Source organism: Myotis nattereri, assembly GCF_964212035.1.
Source record: "Myotis nattereri genome assembly, chromosome: 5".
In the NCBI taxonomy this organism is placed as follows: domain Eukaryota; kingdom Metazoa; phylum Chordata; class Mammalia; order Chiroptera; family Vespertilionidae; genus Myotis; species Myotis nattereri.
The window spans coordinates 77,822,304-77,841,211 of NC_138080.1; the positions used below are offsets into that span (position 1 = coordinate 77,822,304).

The 18,908-nt window shown below is 50.4% G+C and overlaps 1 protein-coding gene across 1 annotated transcript; it reads right to left on the bottom strand.

Annotated features, from left to right (window-relative positions):
* Positions 1-8,055: 8,055 nt before the first annotated feature.
* Positions 8,056-10,710, bottom strand: TIFAB (TIFA inhibitor). The gene is made up of 2 exons (XM_081092843.1): positions 10,264-10,710; positions 8,056-9,130 (listed from the first exon to the last, which is right to left on the bottom strand). Exons 1-2 carry the CDS (start codon positions 10,464-10,466, stop codon positions 8,506-8,508), a joined length of 828 nt encoding a protein of 275 aa, XP_080948969.1. The 5' UTR covers positions 10,467-10,710; the 3' UTR covers positions 8,056-8,505.
* Positions 10,711-18,908: the final 8,198 nt, after the last annotated feature.

Consider the following 18,908-nt stretch of genomic DNA (forward strand, 5'->3'; position numbering starts at 1 on the left):
AGGCAGGGACCGCTCTGTTCTCAGTGTCCAGGAGGCCTTGGGGTTTGGCTATGGCTCAGAGATTGAGCTGAAAGCCTGTCTGCTCCCAGTTTATCAGAGCTTCCATGTGCAAGAGGGCAAAGAGATGGCGTGGGGCCCCGAGTGCTGTGCTTTCCTTTTTTATGAGAAGGAAGGTGGTCCCAAAATGCCAGGTGTCCTATCACTGGTCCGAGCTCTGAGAGAGAGAGGTCCCAGGGAAAAGGTGGGTGTGGTCTCTTATTTATTTCCCCTGTTGCATGTTTTAAGTCAGAGGACTGATTCCAGGGACCAAGCACAAGCACTCCAATTGTGAACTGTTACCTGGTAACATCTCTTGATGTGCAATGACAGTGGGGCTCTGCAACCCAAGTTTAACCAGAGCCAGTAGGCTGCTCCCCATCAGGTGTGCACGGACAGAAGGGGTGAGGAAAAGAGCCAGGCTCTAGCATAAATCAAATGCTGGGTCCTCCACTTACAGGCTGCGTGAATCGGGGCATGTGTTCCCTCTCTGGGCCTTGGTTCCCTCATCTGTAGTGTGGGATGGTTTAATATCCTCATGAGGTTATTTTGAATCTCTAATGTTATAAACATAAGCACATTCACTTCTAAATAGCAAAATATTGTACAAATATTTTTGTGTTTCTTAGAATGGTTACTCTGACCTCTCCAGGGCTTCTGTGCAGGCACCACCTTCATTTCCACATCGGTTATTTTGCACAAGGGCCTGCGACTTTATCAATACCGTGGTGTGCTGGAGCTATCTCACGCCATCTTGCAAGAACTGATTGTTAAACAATCCATTATTAAAAACTAAACTGTATACACTTACAGTTAAATTATATAAGGTAAAAAGTTAATAATCAAAACTCACGGCTTCCTCATTATCTTCCTATATTTTATCAGATCTGTGCTCTTGAGGTCATTCCCATGTTTACATGCATATCTGTATGGTGGAAATGCTCTGTAATGGTGTGATCACTGTGCATCTCTTTCCAACTCCAAGTTCAGTGACATCATCTTGGTGCCTGGAAATTGACCATGGTGGGAGAATTGACACCAGCGAAATTGGAAATCCGTAAACACTACAGCCAGAGCTGTCCCAGCATTCCCAGGATCTCGTTTCCAGGGTGTATGATGTTTCTTTATTCAGAACACTCTGGCCTCCTCCAAATGCCCCCCACCATTCCTCTAATGAGATCTCTCCCAGGCTTCTATTTTTCCCCTGAGCTGAGCCAAAACATTCCCTCTGGTTTGTAAAGCGTGCTGAGAATCTCAAGTGGAGCTATTTTCTTTCTGTAACTGAGGAGCAAATCTCACAGCTCATAATTACCCTGTGGTTTTCTAACCGACACTTTACCTGGGGTGCTTGACAGAGCCTAGAGGCAGGCGTGTGTGTGTGTGTGTGTGTGTGTGTGTGTGTGTGTGTGAGAGAGAGAGAGAGAGAGTGTGTGTGTGCGCGCGCACACATGTAGATGTGCTGGGGTTGAGGGGGTGAGAAGGTGGGGAAGGGGAAGTCAGACCACATGAGGCCTTCCTGATGTTTCAACTTGAAATCTGCAGAGCAACCGCAGGCCTAGGGGAAGAGGAGCGTAAAACTGAAAGATGGAACCCCCTGGTTATTAGCTTCCCTGCTTGGCTTCCAATGAGTGTCCCCAGGGGACCATGTGTTCCTCAGTAATGAGGCCCCGCGCTGGTTGTGGAAGCCTCCGAGGCCAAGCATGCAGCCTCCCAGGGCAGAGCTCCGAGTCTGGGAGCTCGGCACCTCGTGCGTGGGTTCGTGAGTGGTGAAGGGCTGGGTGGTCATGCTGCATCATGGAGGCAGGACACATCTAGAAGCAGGAAAACCTGCTGTGGATGGTGAATCGGGAGTGTGGGCCCTGCACGTCTTCTGGGATTTGTCCTTGGCTTCTGGGCTCGCGGTCCTGGGCAAATAGTGAGTCCATTCACTGAGCAAACCACTCACTCTGGCCTCTTCTCACCCTGAGCAATTAGTTGTTTAAAGTGCATTTTAACTTTTTAACCAGGAGCTTTGTTGTGGTTTCAGCTTCTTCCCAAAGCCTCCCTCCTCAAGGTCTGCTATCTCACCACTCAGTTCTTTCTCTTAACTCAGTGTCTTGTGTTTCGGTCAACAGACCCTTACTGAGGACCTACTGGGTGCTCCATCTAAGTCCACGACAGTTTCTTCCTTGCAGGGGCTGCTTGTGGGAGGTTCCAGCAGGGCGCAGAACACACAGCAAGAACACCAATTCCTCACTAATCATCCGAGAAATTCAAATCAAAACAACAATGAGGTACCATCTCACACCTGTCAGAATGGCTATCATCAATAAATCAACAAACGACGAGTGCTGGAGAGGATGTGGAGAAAAAGGAACACTCGTGCACTGCTGGTGGGAATCAGACTGGTGCAGCCACTATGGAAGACAGCATGGAGTTTCCCCAAAACGTTAAAAATGGAACTCCCATTTGACCCAGTGATCCCACTTCTAGGAATATATCCCAAGAAACCAGAAACACCAATCAGAAAGGATATATGTACCCCTATGTTCATAGCAGCACAATTCACCATAGCTAAGATCTGGAAGCAGCCTAAGTGCCCATCAGTAGATGAATGGATTAGAAAACTGTGGTACATCTACACGATGGAATACTATGCTGCTGTAAAAAGGAAGGAACTCTTACCATTTGCAACAGCATGGATGGAACTGGAGAGCATTATGCTAAGTGAAATAAGCCAGTCAATGAAAGAAAAATACCACATAATCTCACTCATTTATGGATAATTAAGACCATTATAAACTGATGAGCAAAAATAGATACATTGGCAGAGCAACATCGAACAGACCGTCAAACTACAGCGGGAAGGCCGGGGAGAGTTGGGGGGCGGGGTGGGTAAGAGATCAACCGAAGGACTTGTATGCATGCATATAAGCATAACCAATGGACACAAGACACTGGGGGGTATGGGAGGCTAGGGGAAGGTCAAGGGGAGAATAAAAAAGGAGACATATATAATACTCTTTGTAATTCTTTAAGCAATAAAACAATAAAAAAAAAAAAGAAGAACATCAATTCCCAGCCGAGGGAAATCTTTGTCCCATGGATCACTGGCTGGAAATCCCTGAGTATCCCAACACTGGCTTGCAGCTAAGAGGGAGCGGCTCCTTTGTGGAAAAGTCAGGGAAGCGTCCTGGAAGGAGGAATGTTTGGGGATGGGTGGTGGTTAACGTGAATGGCCGGTGTTTATTGAGCATTTTCAAGGTGCATGCACGGAGTTCCTTCTTGCAAGGTGTGTTTCGCTCTTCGAGAGGCGAGGTGGGTAGTAGTAGTGTCCCCATTTAATACATGAGGAGCAGGGGCTCAGGAGACAAAGGCCGTTCCCGAGTCAGTGAGTTGAGAGCAGAGGGAATATAGATCCTGCTCCGCTATCCATCTCTGAGGTGGGAGGCGAGGGTCTTTCAAAGCAGGTGTCCCAGTGGGTGGGGTTGTGTGGGCTAGGTCAGCGTGCACCCAGTTCTCCTCTGTACCTCACTGCATGGCACTTGTCCTTTTGGGGGGCACCGAAGGTCACATAGGTTGGGATGTCCTTGGTGGAGGGAAAATCTGTGTTGGCCTATTGCCTTCGGGAGCCTTGGGGCTGTGGAGTCCTCTACGCTTATCCCCCCTCTCCATATTGGGTGGCCACCCTAGGGCCCCAGGTGATGGCTGAGAGTCACTGAAGTGAGATTACTCCCTATGCTGAGAGTGAACAGGGCCACAAGTAGCCCCTGCAAAGAAGAAACTGTCGTGGACTTACTTAGATGGAGCAGCCACCTCGCACCCAGTAGGTCCTCAGTAAGGGTCTGTTGACCGAAACACAAGACACTGAGTTAAGAGAAAGAATTGAGTGGTGAGATAGCAGACCTTGAGGAGGGAGGCTTTGGGAAGAAGCTGAAACCACAACAAAGCTCCTGGTTAAAAAGTTAAAATGCACTTTAAACAACTAATTGCTCAGGGTGAGAAAAGGCCAGAGTGAGCGGTTTGCTCAGTGAATGGCTTTGACTGTTCACCCTCAGATCCATCACTCTCCCTTCCCTCCTCTGCTCTGGACAGCAGGGGAGCCCACCTCCAGGCTGCATTGCCTAGACCCGTGGTCGGCAAACTGCGGCTCTTTGGCCCCTTGAGTGTGGCTCTTCCTAAGCCTTAGGAGTACCCTAATTAAGTTAATAACAATGTACTTACCTGTATAGTTTAAGTTTTAAAAATTTGGCTCTCAAAAGAAATTTCAATCGTTGTACTGTTGATATTTGGCTCTGTTGACTAATGAGTTTGCTGACCACTGGCCTAGGCTGTTAGCTGCCTTCTGGCTGGTTCAGCCAATAGGAGCCCACTGGAGCATGGGAAAGGGGAGAGACCAGGGTATTTCGCTCTCTCTCTAGGTGCCTTGGAAAGCCTCTGGCAGCAGCTGCACCTGCTCCCCCTGGACGGCCTTTGCCTCCGAGGGCCACCACCTCTCTCAATTGCCCCTGCAGCCCCAGGGGTGGGGATGGGGAGGGGTAACAACTTCCTGTTCTGGCTGGTCTCTGAACTGCATTGTCTGTGTGGCTTCTGAGTGACACCATCACCTGGGTACCCGATTCCCTGAATTAAATTTTTGAAATACTTAAGAGTGATTTTTGTTTTCCTGACTGATACACTCCCAGCCGTACACTACCCCCACCCCCCAAGCAAGGTGACGAAATAGGGTCCATTTTCTTAGCCCTGCAAACTGCAGGTGACTGGAAGAATGTTATCAGGCTCGGAGATGCAATTATGCAAACCCCGGGGCTGGCTGCCTGACTGAGCTCTCCCTCCAAAGGCCCCAGTCGCTGCTTTCTTCTGAAGATTCCCCACCCCTACCCCTGCCTCTGCACCTTTAAAGGAAAGCAGGCAGACGTCTCAGCTGGGCTCCTTCCAGCAGTTAGAATGGGCGACCTGGTGGCTTTGCTTGGGATCTGCTCTATGTGAAGCTCTGGGTTAGGGAACAGAAATAACAGAGGAAAGAAAACCCCTCCAGAAACACAAACCCCAAGGTCTCTTCCTCCTTCCAGGACTGTGATTTCACTTTGATTCACAGCTGTCCTTCCTCAGACTCCTTCCTGGCCGTTCCAAATGCCTGGAGCTGGGCAGCGTAGCTGCAATTCCCCCCGAGCCCCAAAGAAGAGGGTGCCGTGGGGAAGGGGAGGCTGTGGTCCCCTGGGGAAGAGAGGCAGAGAAGGCTGGGGGCTGAGGGGCACTGGCATCGCGCAGGAGGGCACATTTCTGTGGAGCGAGCCCCATGCCAAACGGCACTGGAAAGCACTTTCAACTCATGTGCCTAAAGAAAAAAATAATTAAACTCCTCTGTCTGGGATCACCTGGCTTCCCACATCCCCTCACTTAGGATGTTTTGTTCCCACTGGAGCATGTGATTGGAAAACAAAGGTAAATGAGAGCAATTTATTCCCGGATCATTTTTTCTCCAGCAGGATTAAAGCTGCCTCAGCCATAAAGAGTTTACAAACTCTGAAGAAAGATAATAACTTCCCTTCTCACAGCCCGGTCATGGGGAGGTAATGCATGTTTCCAATCATCTGAGAATGTAACTCAAATGGTGAGTTTTATTTCACTTTAATCCGCCTGGGAGTTCACGTTCAAGGTAAGAGGGATCACAGCCCTGCAATGCGAACAGAGTTTATTAACTGCAGCATCGCACAGGTGGAGGAGCTGGGTGGGTTTACTCTCGCCCCAAAGCCTGGCTCCGGCTATAGGGGCCTGGCGTGGTGGTGCGTGTCCGGAGCAGGGGAATGCAGGTAGAGCTGCCACAGAGAAGAGAAGCTTGAGGGTCCTAATGGTCCTCTGTGGGAACCAGCTAACCTGATGGCAACATCAGCACCACCAGATGCCATGGACTGGGAGCCGAGGAAGAAGAGGGCACAGAGCGGAGCTGGGAATGGAGCACACGCAGTAGATACAGTGGCAGGCAGGTCTCCCAACCTGCAGCGCAGGGTGGGGGTGGGGGTGGGGGAAGCGCCTCGGTGCAGGAGGTGAGAACCTTCCACAGTGACTGGGGCCTACCTGCTTCTGCATATCTCTTTGCTGCCTGCAGCCTGGCCGCTCAGCGGGCTGCTGTAGAAAGACTTAGTTCAGTGACGGCGAACCTTTTGAGCTCGGCGTGTCAGCATTTTGAAAAACCCTAACTTAACTCTGGTGCCATGTCACATATAGAAATTTTTTGATATTTGCAAGCATAGTAAAACAAAAATTTATATTTTTGATATTTATTTTATATATTTAAATGCCGTTTAACAAAGAAAAATCAACCAAAAAAATGAGTTCGTGTGTCACCTCTGACACGCATGTCATAGGTTCGCCATCACTGACTTAGTTCGTAGTTCCGTCTCACTCTATGACTCGGTCACAAGGAGACCTTGAGCCAGCCCCTGGATTACATCTTGCTTTATACATGTATGAAGGGACCATCCATTTGAGGGGAAGGGGAAATGTTTGCCTACTGTGGGACTTTAAGCGCCCCTCTTTCTACAGGGAAGCTCACTCCTCCGGGCCAGCGTTACCCTCTCCAGTCCTGTCTTTGAAAATGCAGATAGCTCTAGCAAGGCAACATCTTAGCTTCCTACAGTCACAGGGAATCTCTTAAAGAGACAGGTCTGGTCTGTGTGGGCGAGGTGTTGGTACAGGGAGGATGTTCCTGGTGTGTGTTTGGGGGAGGGGGGTTGCATGGGCTGGCCTCCATTGCACTGGGTAGAGGTGAGGGCTGGGGGAGACTTGGTGAGCCACAGGCCAAGGCTCAGTCCTGCCATCCTGACTGCTTCTGCTTGCAGCCCTCCCGGGTCTCCTGGAGGCGCCTGTCTCTGCGCCTCTGTTTGGGGCAGGCAGTGCTGGCTGAGAGCTCTCCTGGTGGCATGGGGCACTGCCATATCTGTCAACATTCCTCAGTAGGCACCACACAGAATACCAAACACGCAGGGTTCTGGTTGAGTTTGGGCTGCAGAGGCTCAAGAATGAGGCAGAAGCCCCAGCCTCGTTCAGACCCAGCCTGAGAGTCTGGGCTGCCCCCTGAGGCCCAGAGCAAGTGAGAGACATTTGCCTCTCCTGTCTGCCTGCGGCTTCTCGCCCTATCTGGCCCAGCTGTCCAACCTGCTTCTTGTCCGACCCTACCCTCACCTGCCCTGGGAAACCTGGCAGTTGCCTTAGCACAGCCAAGGTGACTGCTTCCCTGGCCACTATGCCTGTCTGTCTGTCTGTCTACCCTCTGCCCAGCTCCAAGGTGGCCACCGGGAACATAACAGTGAACAATCCGTGGTCCTGTCTGTGTGGAGTGTGAGGTCCCACGAGAAACAGACGCGGGAACCGTGGTCACAGTGTGCCAGTGCCCCACGTGGGACTGCCCGTGCTCAGCTGTGGCCTCTGCTCTAGGCCATGGCCAACACAGAGCTCTCCGGTACGTCTGCCATCACGTCCTCACGGCGCTTCTTGCCTCTCGTGTCCCCCTTGACATGCGGCTCGAGGGGATGCCGTGCCTCACAGACACTGCTGCTCTGCTCATCTGTTCACTGAGAAATCTATCCCTCCCATGGCCTGCCTGGGCCCCCACTGGTCTCTTATTTGAAAAGACCTCCACTGAGTGAAATAACTGCTGGGTTGAATTCTAACACAACCCCCCACCACACCACTCATAGACTGAGTCCTGAAAGAGCCCCGTTCTCTGGGAAGCCACCTTTTCCTGAAGACCTGTGCCCTCTGGTCAGCCAAGGCTTTGATCCAGAAATGACTGAGAGCTGGGAGCGTGAGGATGAAGAGGATGACGGTGGCAAGGAATTTTCAGGCAGGCCCAGGCCCCGGCTCCCCATGCCCAGGAAGCCCTGAGCTCTGCTTGCATTCTTTTCAGAAATGTGAGCCCCCACCTTTCCAATTTCCTCTTACACCTCTTGTGTAGTTCCCGCCCCTGCCTCTGCGTGACAGCGTGGCATGCATGCAGCCCATCTGGGGATCAGGGAATCCTATTGGGTATGCCAGCTTAATGAAATACTTGCACTTTATTAAACACAGGCTTCCCTAAGCCCCCAGTGCCTGTGGGTATTTGAAAGCCGAAGGTAACCCCCAGCTACCACAAACGTAATTGTTACATGTGTCCATGCATTCCTGCAGCAACCTCAAACTCCCGCTCTTAAGCGGCACACAAAATTAGCAACATAAAGTAACTCCTAGTCAGACAAGACCGTGAAATGTGGGGAAACGCTGCGAGGGGCTCCCAGGGCCCCTCAGGGCCTCTAAAAGTATATGAAGTTCCCATTGCCTTGCAGAGTTGGAAACGGGGAGGGCGCGCAAGCCCTCCCCGCCCCAGGCTGTTCATGTTTGCAGAATTGGTTCATTATTAGCCAGGCAGGCCTCGCTTATCAACGTCGCATGATGTAGTTAGAATATTTCAAGTCCGGTTTCAGCCATGGCGTGCTCCCGGTGGCAGCGGGGCTAGCAGAGCGCGCCGTCTGCGGGCTCCCTCTGGAGCTGTATTTCTGTTCCTCCTCCAGTGCTTGGCTGGGGTGAGCTGTCCGCAGCCGGGGAAGGGCCATGGAGAAAGCCCGGGTGACCTGGAACCGGTGGCTCTGAACCCGGGGCAGGTGGCTCCTCGGGGATGTCTTCCCATTCATCAGTCTCCTCAGCCTGGGGCCTGTAAATCAGGGGTGAGGGGCTGATGTGGACACAGCAGACAAAGGCCTCCAGGGAGGCACCTCCCTCTACATGGACCACCATCTGGATCCCCGCGAAGGCGACTCTGTTGACGGTGCTCAGCGGGACCTGTTCCAGGAACCTCAGCTCCAGCCCGTTGACCCACACGCAGCCCCTGCGACTCAGGGCCTTGAGGCTGAAGGCCAGCAGAGCACTGCCCTTCTCCCGGTAGGGCTCCAGGGACAGGTGCTGGCGGGACAGGCGGGGGAGATGCAGCTGGAGGTGGGCGTCCAGGCCCCGCCCCACCAGGAGCGGGCTGGTGTCATGCTGCAGCCTCTGTGGAACAGTGGCGAAGACAGCAGGGCCCTGGGTGGGGTGGTACAGGCTCATCCGCAGGACGGTGAGGGGTCTTTCCATGGGCGGGAGCCTGGGAAGGATGGAACACAGACACACTTATGGCTCCCTGAGCCCCGACACACTTGCCCACCTCAGGGACCCCCAGACCACCTCCAGCCAAACAGAGCCAAGCACTGGCCATGGATGCTGTTATTCTGGTCAAGCCAGGCGGGAGCCAAGGCCCACGGGTTGTAGCCCCAGCTTCATTTCTCCCAGCCCCTGTGAGGCGGGCGTGCCACCTGAACTCTCTGAATTTCCATTGTCTTTTCTGTAATATAGGTATGCCTGACCTTGTCTATGCCAAGTATAAGGCACTCCAGCATGCTGGGTAGGGATCTGGTGACCTGTATTTGAGGACAGTTTGGCCCTGCTACATGGAAAGGGAAGGACAGACAGACAAGGATACACCATTCTCATTTCTGACAGTCACATGACGAACGCTTGCCAAGCCCTCCTCTCACCAGCTGCTGGGGTTAAGCAGATGTAAGAGAACAAGCCCTTGCTTTCCCTAGCACCCAGCTGGTGGGAGAGACAGGAGCTTCTAGAATTAGGCATATGGAGAGGCACAGAAGAGGGGAACCCTGTCTGCTCCGGGGAGATCAGAAAGGCTGCCTGGGGACCTGAAGGAGGAATAAAGACAGCTAGCACATTCCCATGGGAAGCCACATGCTTATGGGCCTGAACACCACCAACATCGCATCCTCACTGTCTGGGGCAGAAGGCAGATCCTGACGAGGAAGGTCTCTTGCTCAAGAACTGATCAGGGCTCCATGGAGGGCCACCGGCAATATCTGCCACAGTGTGGAACGCACACTCGGGCCCAGCAACTCCATCTCCAGTAATGTATCCTTTAGGATCTTGGCATATGTGGGGAGACTGCTTACAACGGTCAGCTTTGCTCACGCATGGATTTGAGGAATACAAACTCTACCACAGCCATCAACCCCATGTGGCCTGGGACCTGCCCCCCACCTTCAACAGAAACCAACCTTGGACAGGGCTGAGTGGATTTGAACAAAGGATTGTACACTTTCCTGGCACCAGGCTTTTGCTTACACAGTTTGTATCCAGATACTCTTTACAGGCCTGGTTCAAATGTGAGCTCTTCTAGGACACTCTTCCCCTTTCTGCCCTCTGACCCCCACACAGGAAGATTCCCCGCACCTGGGGCACCTGGCGACCCCCACGCAGTCCATCTGTGCATGACATGCCAGGGTTCTGTGGGCCCTTGTCTGTCCGCCGGAGCGCCTCTCCTCCTGTCTCTCCGAGGCCTCCCAAGGGCAGGGTGTGGTCTGAGCTGCCGCACTGCCTTGTGCTCCACTGCCCGGGCAGACAGGCCTGGCCACAGCAAGTATCTGGAGGCGCATTTGCCAAATGTCTGAATGAGGAGAAGTCCACACGCATGAAATCAAGTTTAGAGAAACCCCAGATTGGACTCTGGTCGTTAAAGGCTGCGAGACAGGGAGCCTGTCACATGTGGTACAGGCTCAGTGTCCCTGAGTCCTCGACCATCTGCCCCTCCTGCCTATTGGATGAACCTGGCTAATGGTGAGGATCACTTTCCAGTCTCTTGAGGGGCCCACCTCTCTTTTTTCTAACACACACGTTTACACAAATACATGCTTCCACCCACATCCACCTGAGGGGTGTGATGTAAGCCGGGTCCCGGACAGCTAGGTTTGGCAGCCAGGTCATCAGGCCTAGCCAGAACTCAGAGTTCACTCGTAGGAACCAATCCCACGGCTTGGGGACCCTAAGAGAATCCCTCAGAAAGAAGACTTCACCACTGCTCCTGTGACTCCAGAGCTGACAGAAACCCTGGCCGGAGCAGCTGAGACTCGTTTCTCCAGGACCCTAGCTGTTTTGGGGAAGCAGAAGCCCAGCCCTGCCAGTGCCGCCCCTGGAACTCCGGGAGGAAGACACTCTGGGGGGTGCGCCTGACAAGAAACCAACAGGGCCCTGCTTCAGCCCCACCAGGCCTTCTCCCCTCACTGCGGGTTCAAATCCTCTACCCTCCACCTACCTTAACTCCAAGGGCACATCTGGCTCTGGCGCTTTTGCTGTGAGCTCTCAGGAGGAAGTGAGTCCCGGGCCCTCCTAAGGATGACATTTACGGCCACAGTTCAGGGTTGTGATGTGTCAGAATGCTCATCAGTTTTTTTGTTTTCTTTCTTTTTCCTTTTAGGGCAGAAAAGGGAAGTGTGAATTCCTATTGCAGAAGTGCAATCCATGGCTGAGAAGTTGAGAAACCCCAGCCGAGGCCCCCAGCTAGGAGATGCCCCTAGTCAATGGGCTCCCTCGTGGGTTTCAGCTTGGCCGGTTTCTATGGCCCCGTCCACAGGGACCCTGGGAGCTGTGTCCGGGGTATTAGCCATGTCCTTCTTCTTCCCTGCCAGTCGAGTGGGGAAAGCACTCCAGGCTTGTTAGAAAGGGGAGCCTCTTTGGACAGAGTGTCAGTGGAGGGGGCCCCACTGCATGTGGGAGATTGTGAAGAGAGAACTAAGACTGGGCTGGGGTGGCTTGCGGGACCTGTGAGCGATATGGAAGTCCCCTGAGATCTCAAGAAATGGCCGAGCCTCGGGAAAGGAGAAAAAGGCCACTCACACAGGATGGCCTCTCTCGCAGGAGGACAGCAAGAAAGCCACCTTCTCTATTCACTCCTCTTGGGCTCTGCTGGCCTTCAAGGGCCATCTGAAGATGGTGCTTGCTCAGCACTACGGATTCTGCCTGTTCTAGAAGTGACCCAGTGTCACGGTGATGCTAATTCTTCACCTGACACAGCTATTCATAATTCGCCAGTGTGTTCACATTGCCTCCATGGTACCCACCAACATGCCAAGCTGGCAATGGATGTGTGCTCATCTCATACGGGAGGCAACTAAGGCCCTAGGAGGGACAGTGTCTGGCCCAAGGCCCCAGAATGAGCTAGCAGCATAATCCTTTCCCTTTTTCCCATCACACCCTATCCTGGGGACTCTAGGAGGGTATACAGGGGAGTGGTGCAGGCCAGGCCATCCCTATCAACCAGCAGGTGCCTCTCCCTGCTCTGCCTCACTGCTCCCAGGCCCACTGCTCACTCACTGATCATGGGTGACCCTTGAGGTCCCAGAGGTCTCGGCAGGCCACACTCCAGGGGACAATTGAATTTAGGTCCCTCTGGGAGCTATTCAGGGCTCATGGCCTGCTTCCTCTATTCTGGTTGCTTAGTAACTAAGAAGGAAAAACAGAGAATGCTGAAAACAGTTACCTGTCCCTGCCTGCCCCAACCAGTATGACACCACCACCAAGGGTCTCCCAGGGAACCAGCTCCCCAGAGATGGGAACTGTAACTGCCCTTGGAGCAAACCAAGCATTAACCCCAAACTGGAAACAACACAAATGTCCATTAACAGGGAAATGAATAAACAAATTGTATAACGTGTACATTGAAATGCTACACAGCAATAAAAAGATAATGAACTAATGATGCATGCACAATGTAGATGAAGCTCAAAACCATATGCAGAGCAAAAGAAGCCAGGCACAAATGCCACAGATGGATGATTCCATTTCTATGAAACACAAGAACAGGCAAAACTAGCCTATGGCAACAGGTCAGAATATTGAATTGTGTCTGTAGAGATGTACCAACTGGCGTATTGGTTTCTTGGGGCTGTCATAACAAAGTACCACAAATTGGGTGGCTTAAACAACAGAAATGTATTGTCTGGCAGTCCTGGAGGCTAGATGTCCAAGCTTGTTTGGACTTGGAGTTGTTTCCTTCAGAGGGCTGCGTGAGAATCTGCTCCAGGCCTCCCACAGCTTCTGGTAGTCTGCTGGCAATCTTTGGCCTTCCTTGGCTTATGGATGCATGATCCTGAGCTCTGCCTTCATCCATGGCATTCTCCCTCCAGGCAGTGGCTCTAATTGCAGCATTTCAGGCATGCTGCTTGGCCTGTGAGGGAGCCATGTGCAGTCTGGACAGCGAAGCTAGAGCCCAGGATCTTGCCAGTACCACCCCCCTCTCAGTAGAGGCAGCTGCACCTCCCTGATGGGTGGATAGATAAACAGAAGCTCATATGGCCACTTTGAAGAGCTTCAAGGGCTGTGAATGCACATGGGACTGAGCCTACAGAGTGGAAGGTGGTGGGCCATGTTCCACAGCCTGTCCTCTTTGCCCATCGGTCTCCCTAGCCCAGACTGCCTGGCCAACTGAATGTCTCTGGACCGTGGGAAAGGGCCTCCTCCTCATTACCTTCCAGTCTCGATAATACTCAGATACTCCTGCCCACCAGAAGAGCAGGGCAGTGGGCGCCAGGCAGAAGCCTGGCAAGGAGCTTTGCTCCTGCTACGTGTGTGACCTCAGGTTAGTCCTGTCCCTCTCTGGGCCTTACTTGTCCCCCTTTGGGATGGGACACCTCCCCGCTGTTCCCTGCAATGGTAAGAGGAGGGCTATGTCCGTACTCCTGGCATAAGAGAGTGGGCAGGCAGAAAAAGTGTGTTCATGGCTCCTGTGTAACTTGGTTCAGAGCAGTTCCCAGCGAGAGAGAGAACTGAAACTTCCAGGGAATTCATCTGGCAAGAGGAAGCCCTGCCCAGGCTGCATCTTCCAAAGGCCAGTAGGAAGTAGAACAAAAGCAGGGGAAGCGGAGGTGCTAGTTTTGCTCTGCTTGTCCCCCTTGGCTAGGATGCCCTCCTCCAGTTGGTGTTGGGACCCTGGGACGCATACATCAGCGAGCAGATGTGCCCTGTCATGTGCTCCTTGGAGAATTCAGGGACAGAACAACAGCTTCTGGGGCTTTCTACAGGGGTGGGCAGGCAGGATCTCTGGTGTCAGAGAGACTTGGGGCTTGTGTGACCTCAATAACTTACTCAGCCTCTCTGAACCTGATTCCTGCTCTGGAAAATGAGGGTAATTTGTTGAGGGCTGAATGAGATAAATGCCAAGTGCCAGGATAAATGAGACCTGTTCTTGGCTGAACCCTTACCAGCAGAATAGAGTCAAGAGGCATCCTGAAGAGAGGGGCTGGCAGAGCAAACTAGCAGCCTGCACAAACCCCAAGTTCTCAGAAGGCTCCAGGTGTTGCTGAAAATAAACATAATTTTGGAGTTGAATACATAATTTGCATGAGTCTAACATAAATTCCCTTGTTAACAATAATGAGATCAGAAGGATTCTCAAGGTTATTGTTTGGGAATGTGGTCCTAACACAGGAGGGGAAGGCTACTCACTTTACAGATGAGGAAGCTGAGACTCACAGTGATTAGTTGACTAGACCTAGGTCACATGTTTGGAAGATGTCAAAACCAGGACCTGGGTCCAGTCTGTGGGATTCTTGGACTTACCCATGAAACTGTCGTGACGGATGGATGGTGCTCTCGTGAGTCCAGCTGCTCCACCTTCTCCAAACATCTGTTACAGCTGGCTGCTGGCAGTACACTAGGCAGAGAGGGACCCTGCTTCCAACCCGCCCAGCCAGAATGTATACTACCTCTCCTCTACGTTCTTCTAGCCCTCGGCCACCAGGTGGCAGCATCCCTAAACCCAGTGGTCTGCTCTTCAAGGTGCTAGGTGAGGACAGGGAAAGTCATGGGGCTGCTGGGGAGGTGAGCATGAGGAAGGCCAAGTGATCAGAGTGGGATGGGGACAGGGTTCTTGCTTCTCCAACTCAAATGCCCTAAGATGGCCCAATGTGAATCCAGAGCAAAACTCACCAGAGGATGCCAACTCATTGAGCATGGAGATAAAGCAGGAAGTCAGAGCCTGAGGCCATGGGGGCAGCAGTTCCACGCACAGGTGAGCTCAGAAAGGTTAAATAACCCACTCAGGACTCAGAGTAATTGCACAGCACAGCCAGGATAAGAAGCCAGGTTTGCTCCCTTCTCTATAAAATGGAGTGACAAAGATCCGCTTTAGGGAGGGGCCGCCAAGCGAGGACATGCACGCAAAGCACTTAGCCTAGGCCAGGACCTCATGTGTAGTTAGTGCTCAGAATGTGGATGGAGTGTTTGTTACTATGATCATCGGGACAGAGTTCTCCCTGTTCCTACTGGGCTCTCAGGTAAGAAAAGGAGCACCTGTAACTTGTGGAGATGGGTGCTGTGAGTGAGGATGCACAGGACCTTGACCTCCAGGAAGGGCACCTAACCCCCCAGGGATGGAGAGGGCTCCAGGGTAGGCCTCCTGGAGGAGGAGGCCACTTGTGCTGACTGCTGCAGGATGGTTAGGAGTTGGCCAGGTGGAGACTGATTGCATGTGGGACGGTACCTGGTGGAGGGAGGAGGGAGTCAGGTCCCCATATTCTGGAAATGGCTCTGCCTCACCTGCTCTATAAGCTAATAAGAATGATAACAACAGGAGTGGTGCTTGAATTTCAAAACAATAACATTACCTTTTATTGAGTCCTTATGTGAATTGTCTTATTTAATCCTCTCTGCAACTCCGAGATAAGTCCCAGTACTAATCCTATTTCACAAATGAGAAAACTGAAGTACGATTAAGTAACTACTCAAGACCACCCACATACTATGTAGAGGGTTATATCTCAAACCCAGCTCTGATCTTGAAATCCTTACCCTCTCGTTCTGTGCCCTCCAAGGGCTGGGCTGGGTGATCGCTCAGGTGGGAAGCAAGTGGCTATCAGGGTGGGTTCTGATTGCTTAATCCTGTGGCGTTCCTCCCAGGATGCTGGCCGGCCTCCTTGCAGAGGTGGGCTGGCCATTATGGCCTGGGTGGCCTCCATCTGCTGAGCAGCAAGAAATGCTGAGAGGAGGTCACATCCAATTTGCTGCCATTCTGACCATCCTCCCTCCCCTATTCCAGGGGTCCTTGCGAAGCCCAATTTCATTATTATTCTAAATTCTTAATATATGTCAATTTCACTAAATGCTAAATCCAATAATGCCTGGATCCCTGACTAATTAATGCCTGGAGTGCCTGGAAATTCTGGGGGCCTTCCTGGCTCTTACCTTGGGGTGGGGTCGTCAGGCCACAGGGAGCCAGTGCCCATAAGCCCAGCAATCAGCTCACACTTTTGACCTCTTTTTTTATCTACTGAACTAAAGGGCTGTCCTTTAGGCTGCTCCCCTGGCCTGCGTGCTGGCCCCTCTATCTTCACTGACTGCATCCAGAGCTGCAGAGGGCCAGAGGGCAGGGAGCCTTCATGGGGAGTCCAGCCTTAGCTCCACCATGGACATACTTCACAGTAAGTTGCTTTGCCTCTCTGGGCCTCAATGTCCTCATCTGTAGAATGCGTAATCATGTCTGCCAACCCCCAACCTCATCCCCACCCCACCCTTGCCCTATAGTCAGTGTCTTCATTTAGTACTTTGACAGGAGTCAGCTTTTACTTGGTCAAACAAAGTTGCCAAGGAGTTCTTTCTTTTTTAGTTTAGAACTGGTATTGAAGAAACACAGCTTGGTCTTATTTAAAGAATATAGCTGGCCAGGAAAGATGTCCTCAAATACAGCACAACACACATCAAACATGGACTTTTTGTTTTTAATTAAGTGAGGTAAAAGCCTAGCATAAATACTTTTAACTAAAATTTAGGGATAAAGTGCATTCTGAAATTAGCGTGTCTTCAAGGCAGATTTTTAACATACCATGAAAAACCCTCTGTGTGGGACTGTAGGTGGTTCCCGGTGCTTCCCACTCCTCCATTCAGACCTGACAGCAGCAGGAGGAAAAGCAGCTGTTCCTCTGCAAATAATGCACAGAACATGTTATAAAATAAATTTACTTCATGTATTTAAAGTGGCCATTTTAGCCATTTTAAGTGTACAGGTCAGCAGTGTTAAGCACATTCACAATGTTGTACAACCAATCTCCAGGACCTTTATCCATCTTGCAAAACGGAAACTCTATACCCACTAAACAACAACTGCTCTTTCCCCCTCCCTCAGCACCTGGCAACCACCATCCTACTTTTTGTTTCTCTGGGTTTGACTACTCTAGATATCTCATGTAAGTGGAATCATATGGTAGTGTCTTTTTGTGACTGGCTTATCTCACTTAGCATAATGTCTTTAAGGTTGATCCTGCAACATCCATGTTGTAGATGTGTCCAAATTTTCTTCCCCTTTATGGCTGAATAATATTCCACTGTATGGATATGCAACTTTTGTTCACCCATTCATCTGTCAATGGACACTGGGATTGGGATTCTTCCACCTTTGGGCTCTTGTGAATGATGCTACTATGAATATGGTGTACAAATATCTGTTAGATTTCTTGCTTTTGATTCATTTGGATATAGGCCCAGAAGTGAAATTGCTGGACTATATGGTAATTGTTTCATTTTTTGAGAAACAGCCATACTGTTTCCATAGTTGCTGCCAATTTTATATCCCTACCAGCAATGCACATGGGTTCTAGTTTCTTTACATCCACGTCAACACTTGTTATTTTCTGTTGGTTTGTTCTTTATAGTAGCCATCCTAATGGATATAAGGTGATATCTCAGTACAGTTTTGACTTGCATTTCTCTAAGGATTACGAATGTTGAATATTTTTTCATATGCTTGTTAGCCATTTGTCTATCTTCCTTGGCAAAATATCTACTAACATCCTATGCCCATGTTTTAATTGTTAGTTATTTTCCTGCTGTTGGGTTGTAGGGGTTCTTTATATAGTCTGAATATTAACCCATTATCATATGTAGGATTTACAAATACATTTTCCATTCTATCTCTTGTCTTATGTTTGATGCAGAGAAGTCTTAAATTTTGATGTAGTCCATTGTGCCTATTTTTACTTTTGTTGAATGTGCTTTTGGTGAAAAGCGCAAGGTATCCAAGATATCCAATGATATCCAAGAAATCATTGCCAAATCCAATGTCATAAAGCTTTTCTTCTAAGAGTCTTATAATTTTTGGTTATATTTAGATCTTTAATCCATTTTGAGGTGATTTTTACATATGGTTTAAGGGTCAACTTCATGTGCATATCCAGTTTTTCTACAAAAATTATCTTAAGATAAAATTTACAAAATATTTATTACCTAATCCCTTTCAGGAAAAACTTGTCAACTTTCCTTTATGTCAGTAAAAGTTATTTTTTATAAAGGTAAAATTTATGGCTGATAAATTTTGTTGAGTAAGAATTTTACATGTCTTGATAACAATAAAAAACACTCAAATTCAACTTGTAGGTTTTATTAAGTTATTTATTTATTTTTTAAGCCTTACCCGAGGATATTTTTCCATTGAGTTTTAAGGGAGAGTAGGAGAGAGAGGGAAAGACAGAGAGAAACATCGATGTGGGAAAAACACATCGATTGGTTGCCCCCCACACGAGTTCTGATCAGGGCCTGGGCCGGAGAGGAGCCTGCAACCAAGGTACGTGCTCTTGACCAGAATTGAACCTGGGACCCTTTGGTCTGCAGGCCACGCTCTATCCACTGAGCCAAACCAGCTAGGGCGGTTTTCTTAATTTTATATGCCCATATTTATATTGTTTAGCAGAAATACTCTTTGTTTAAAATGACAGTTCACATGCTCAGCAGTGTGGAGTGTGTAACAACATCAATCTCGGGCAGGTGTGGAGGGAGAGTCAGTGAACAGTCCATGCTCTGGGGCACTTGCCAGGCACCAAGTCTGCCATTTCCTCTGTAAGCTGGATCCTATGCCACTCGCTCGCTGCACGTTCTGGATGTCCCTGATGTCAGAGATTTTCAGGGAAAAGGTTGATGTTATCACTATGTTTTCCTACCATGGGCTCCTAAATAAAGCTAAGGCCAAATGATCACCATCAAGCACTTTTTTTTGTGGGTTTAGGCCCCAGACTCAGAGCCCATAAACAGACTTCTGACTACCCCCCCCCCCCCCC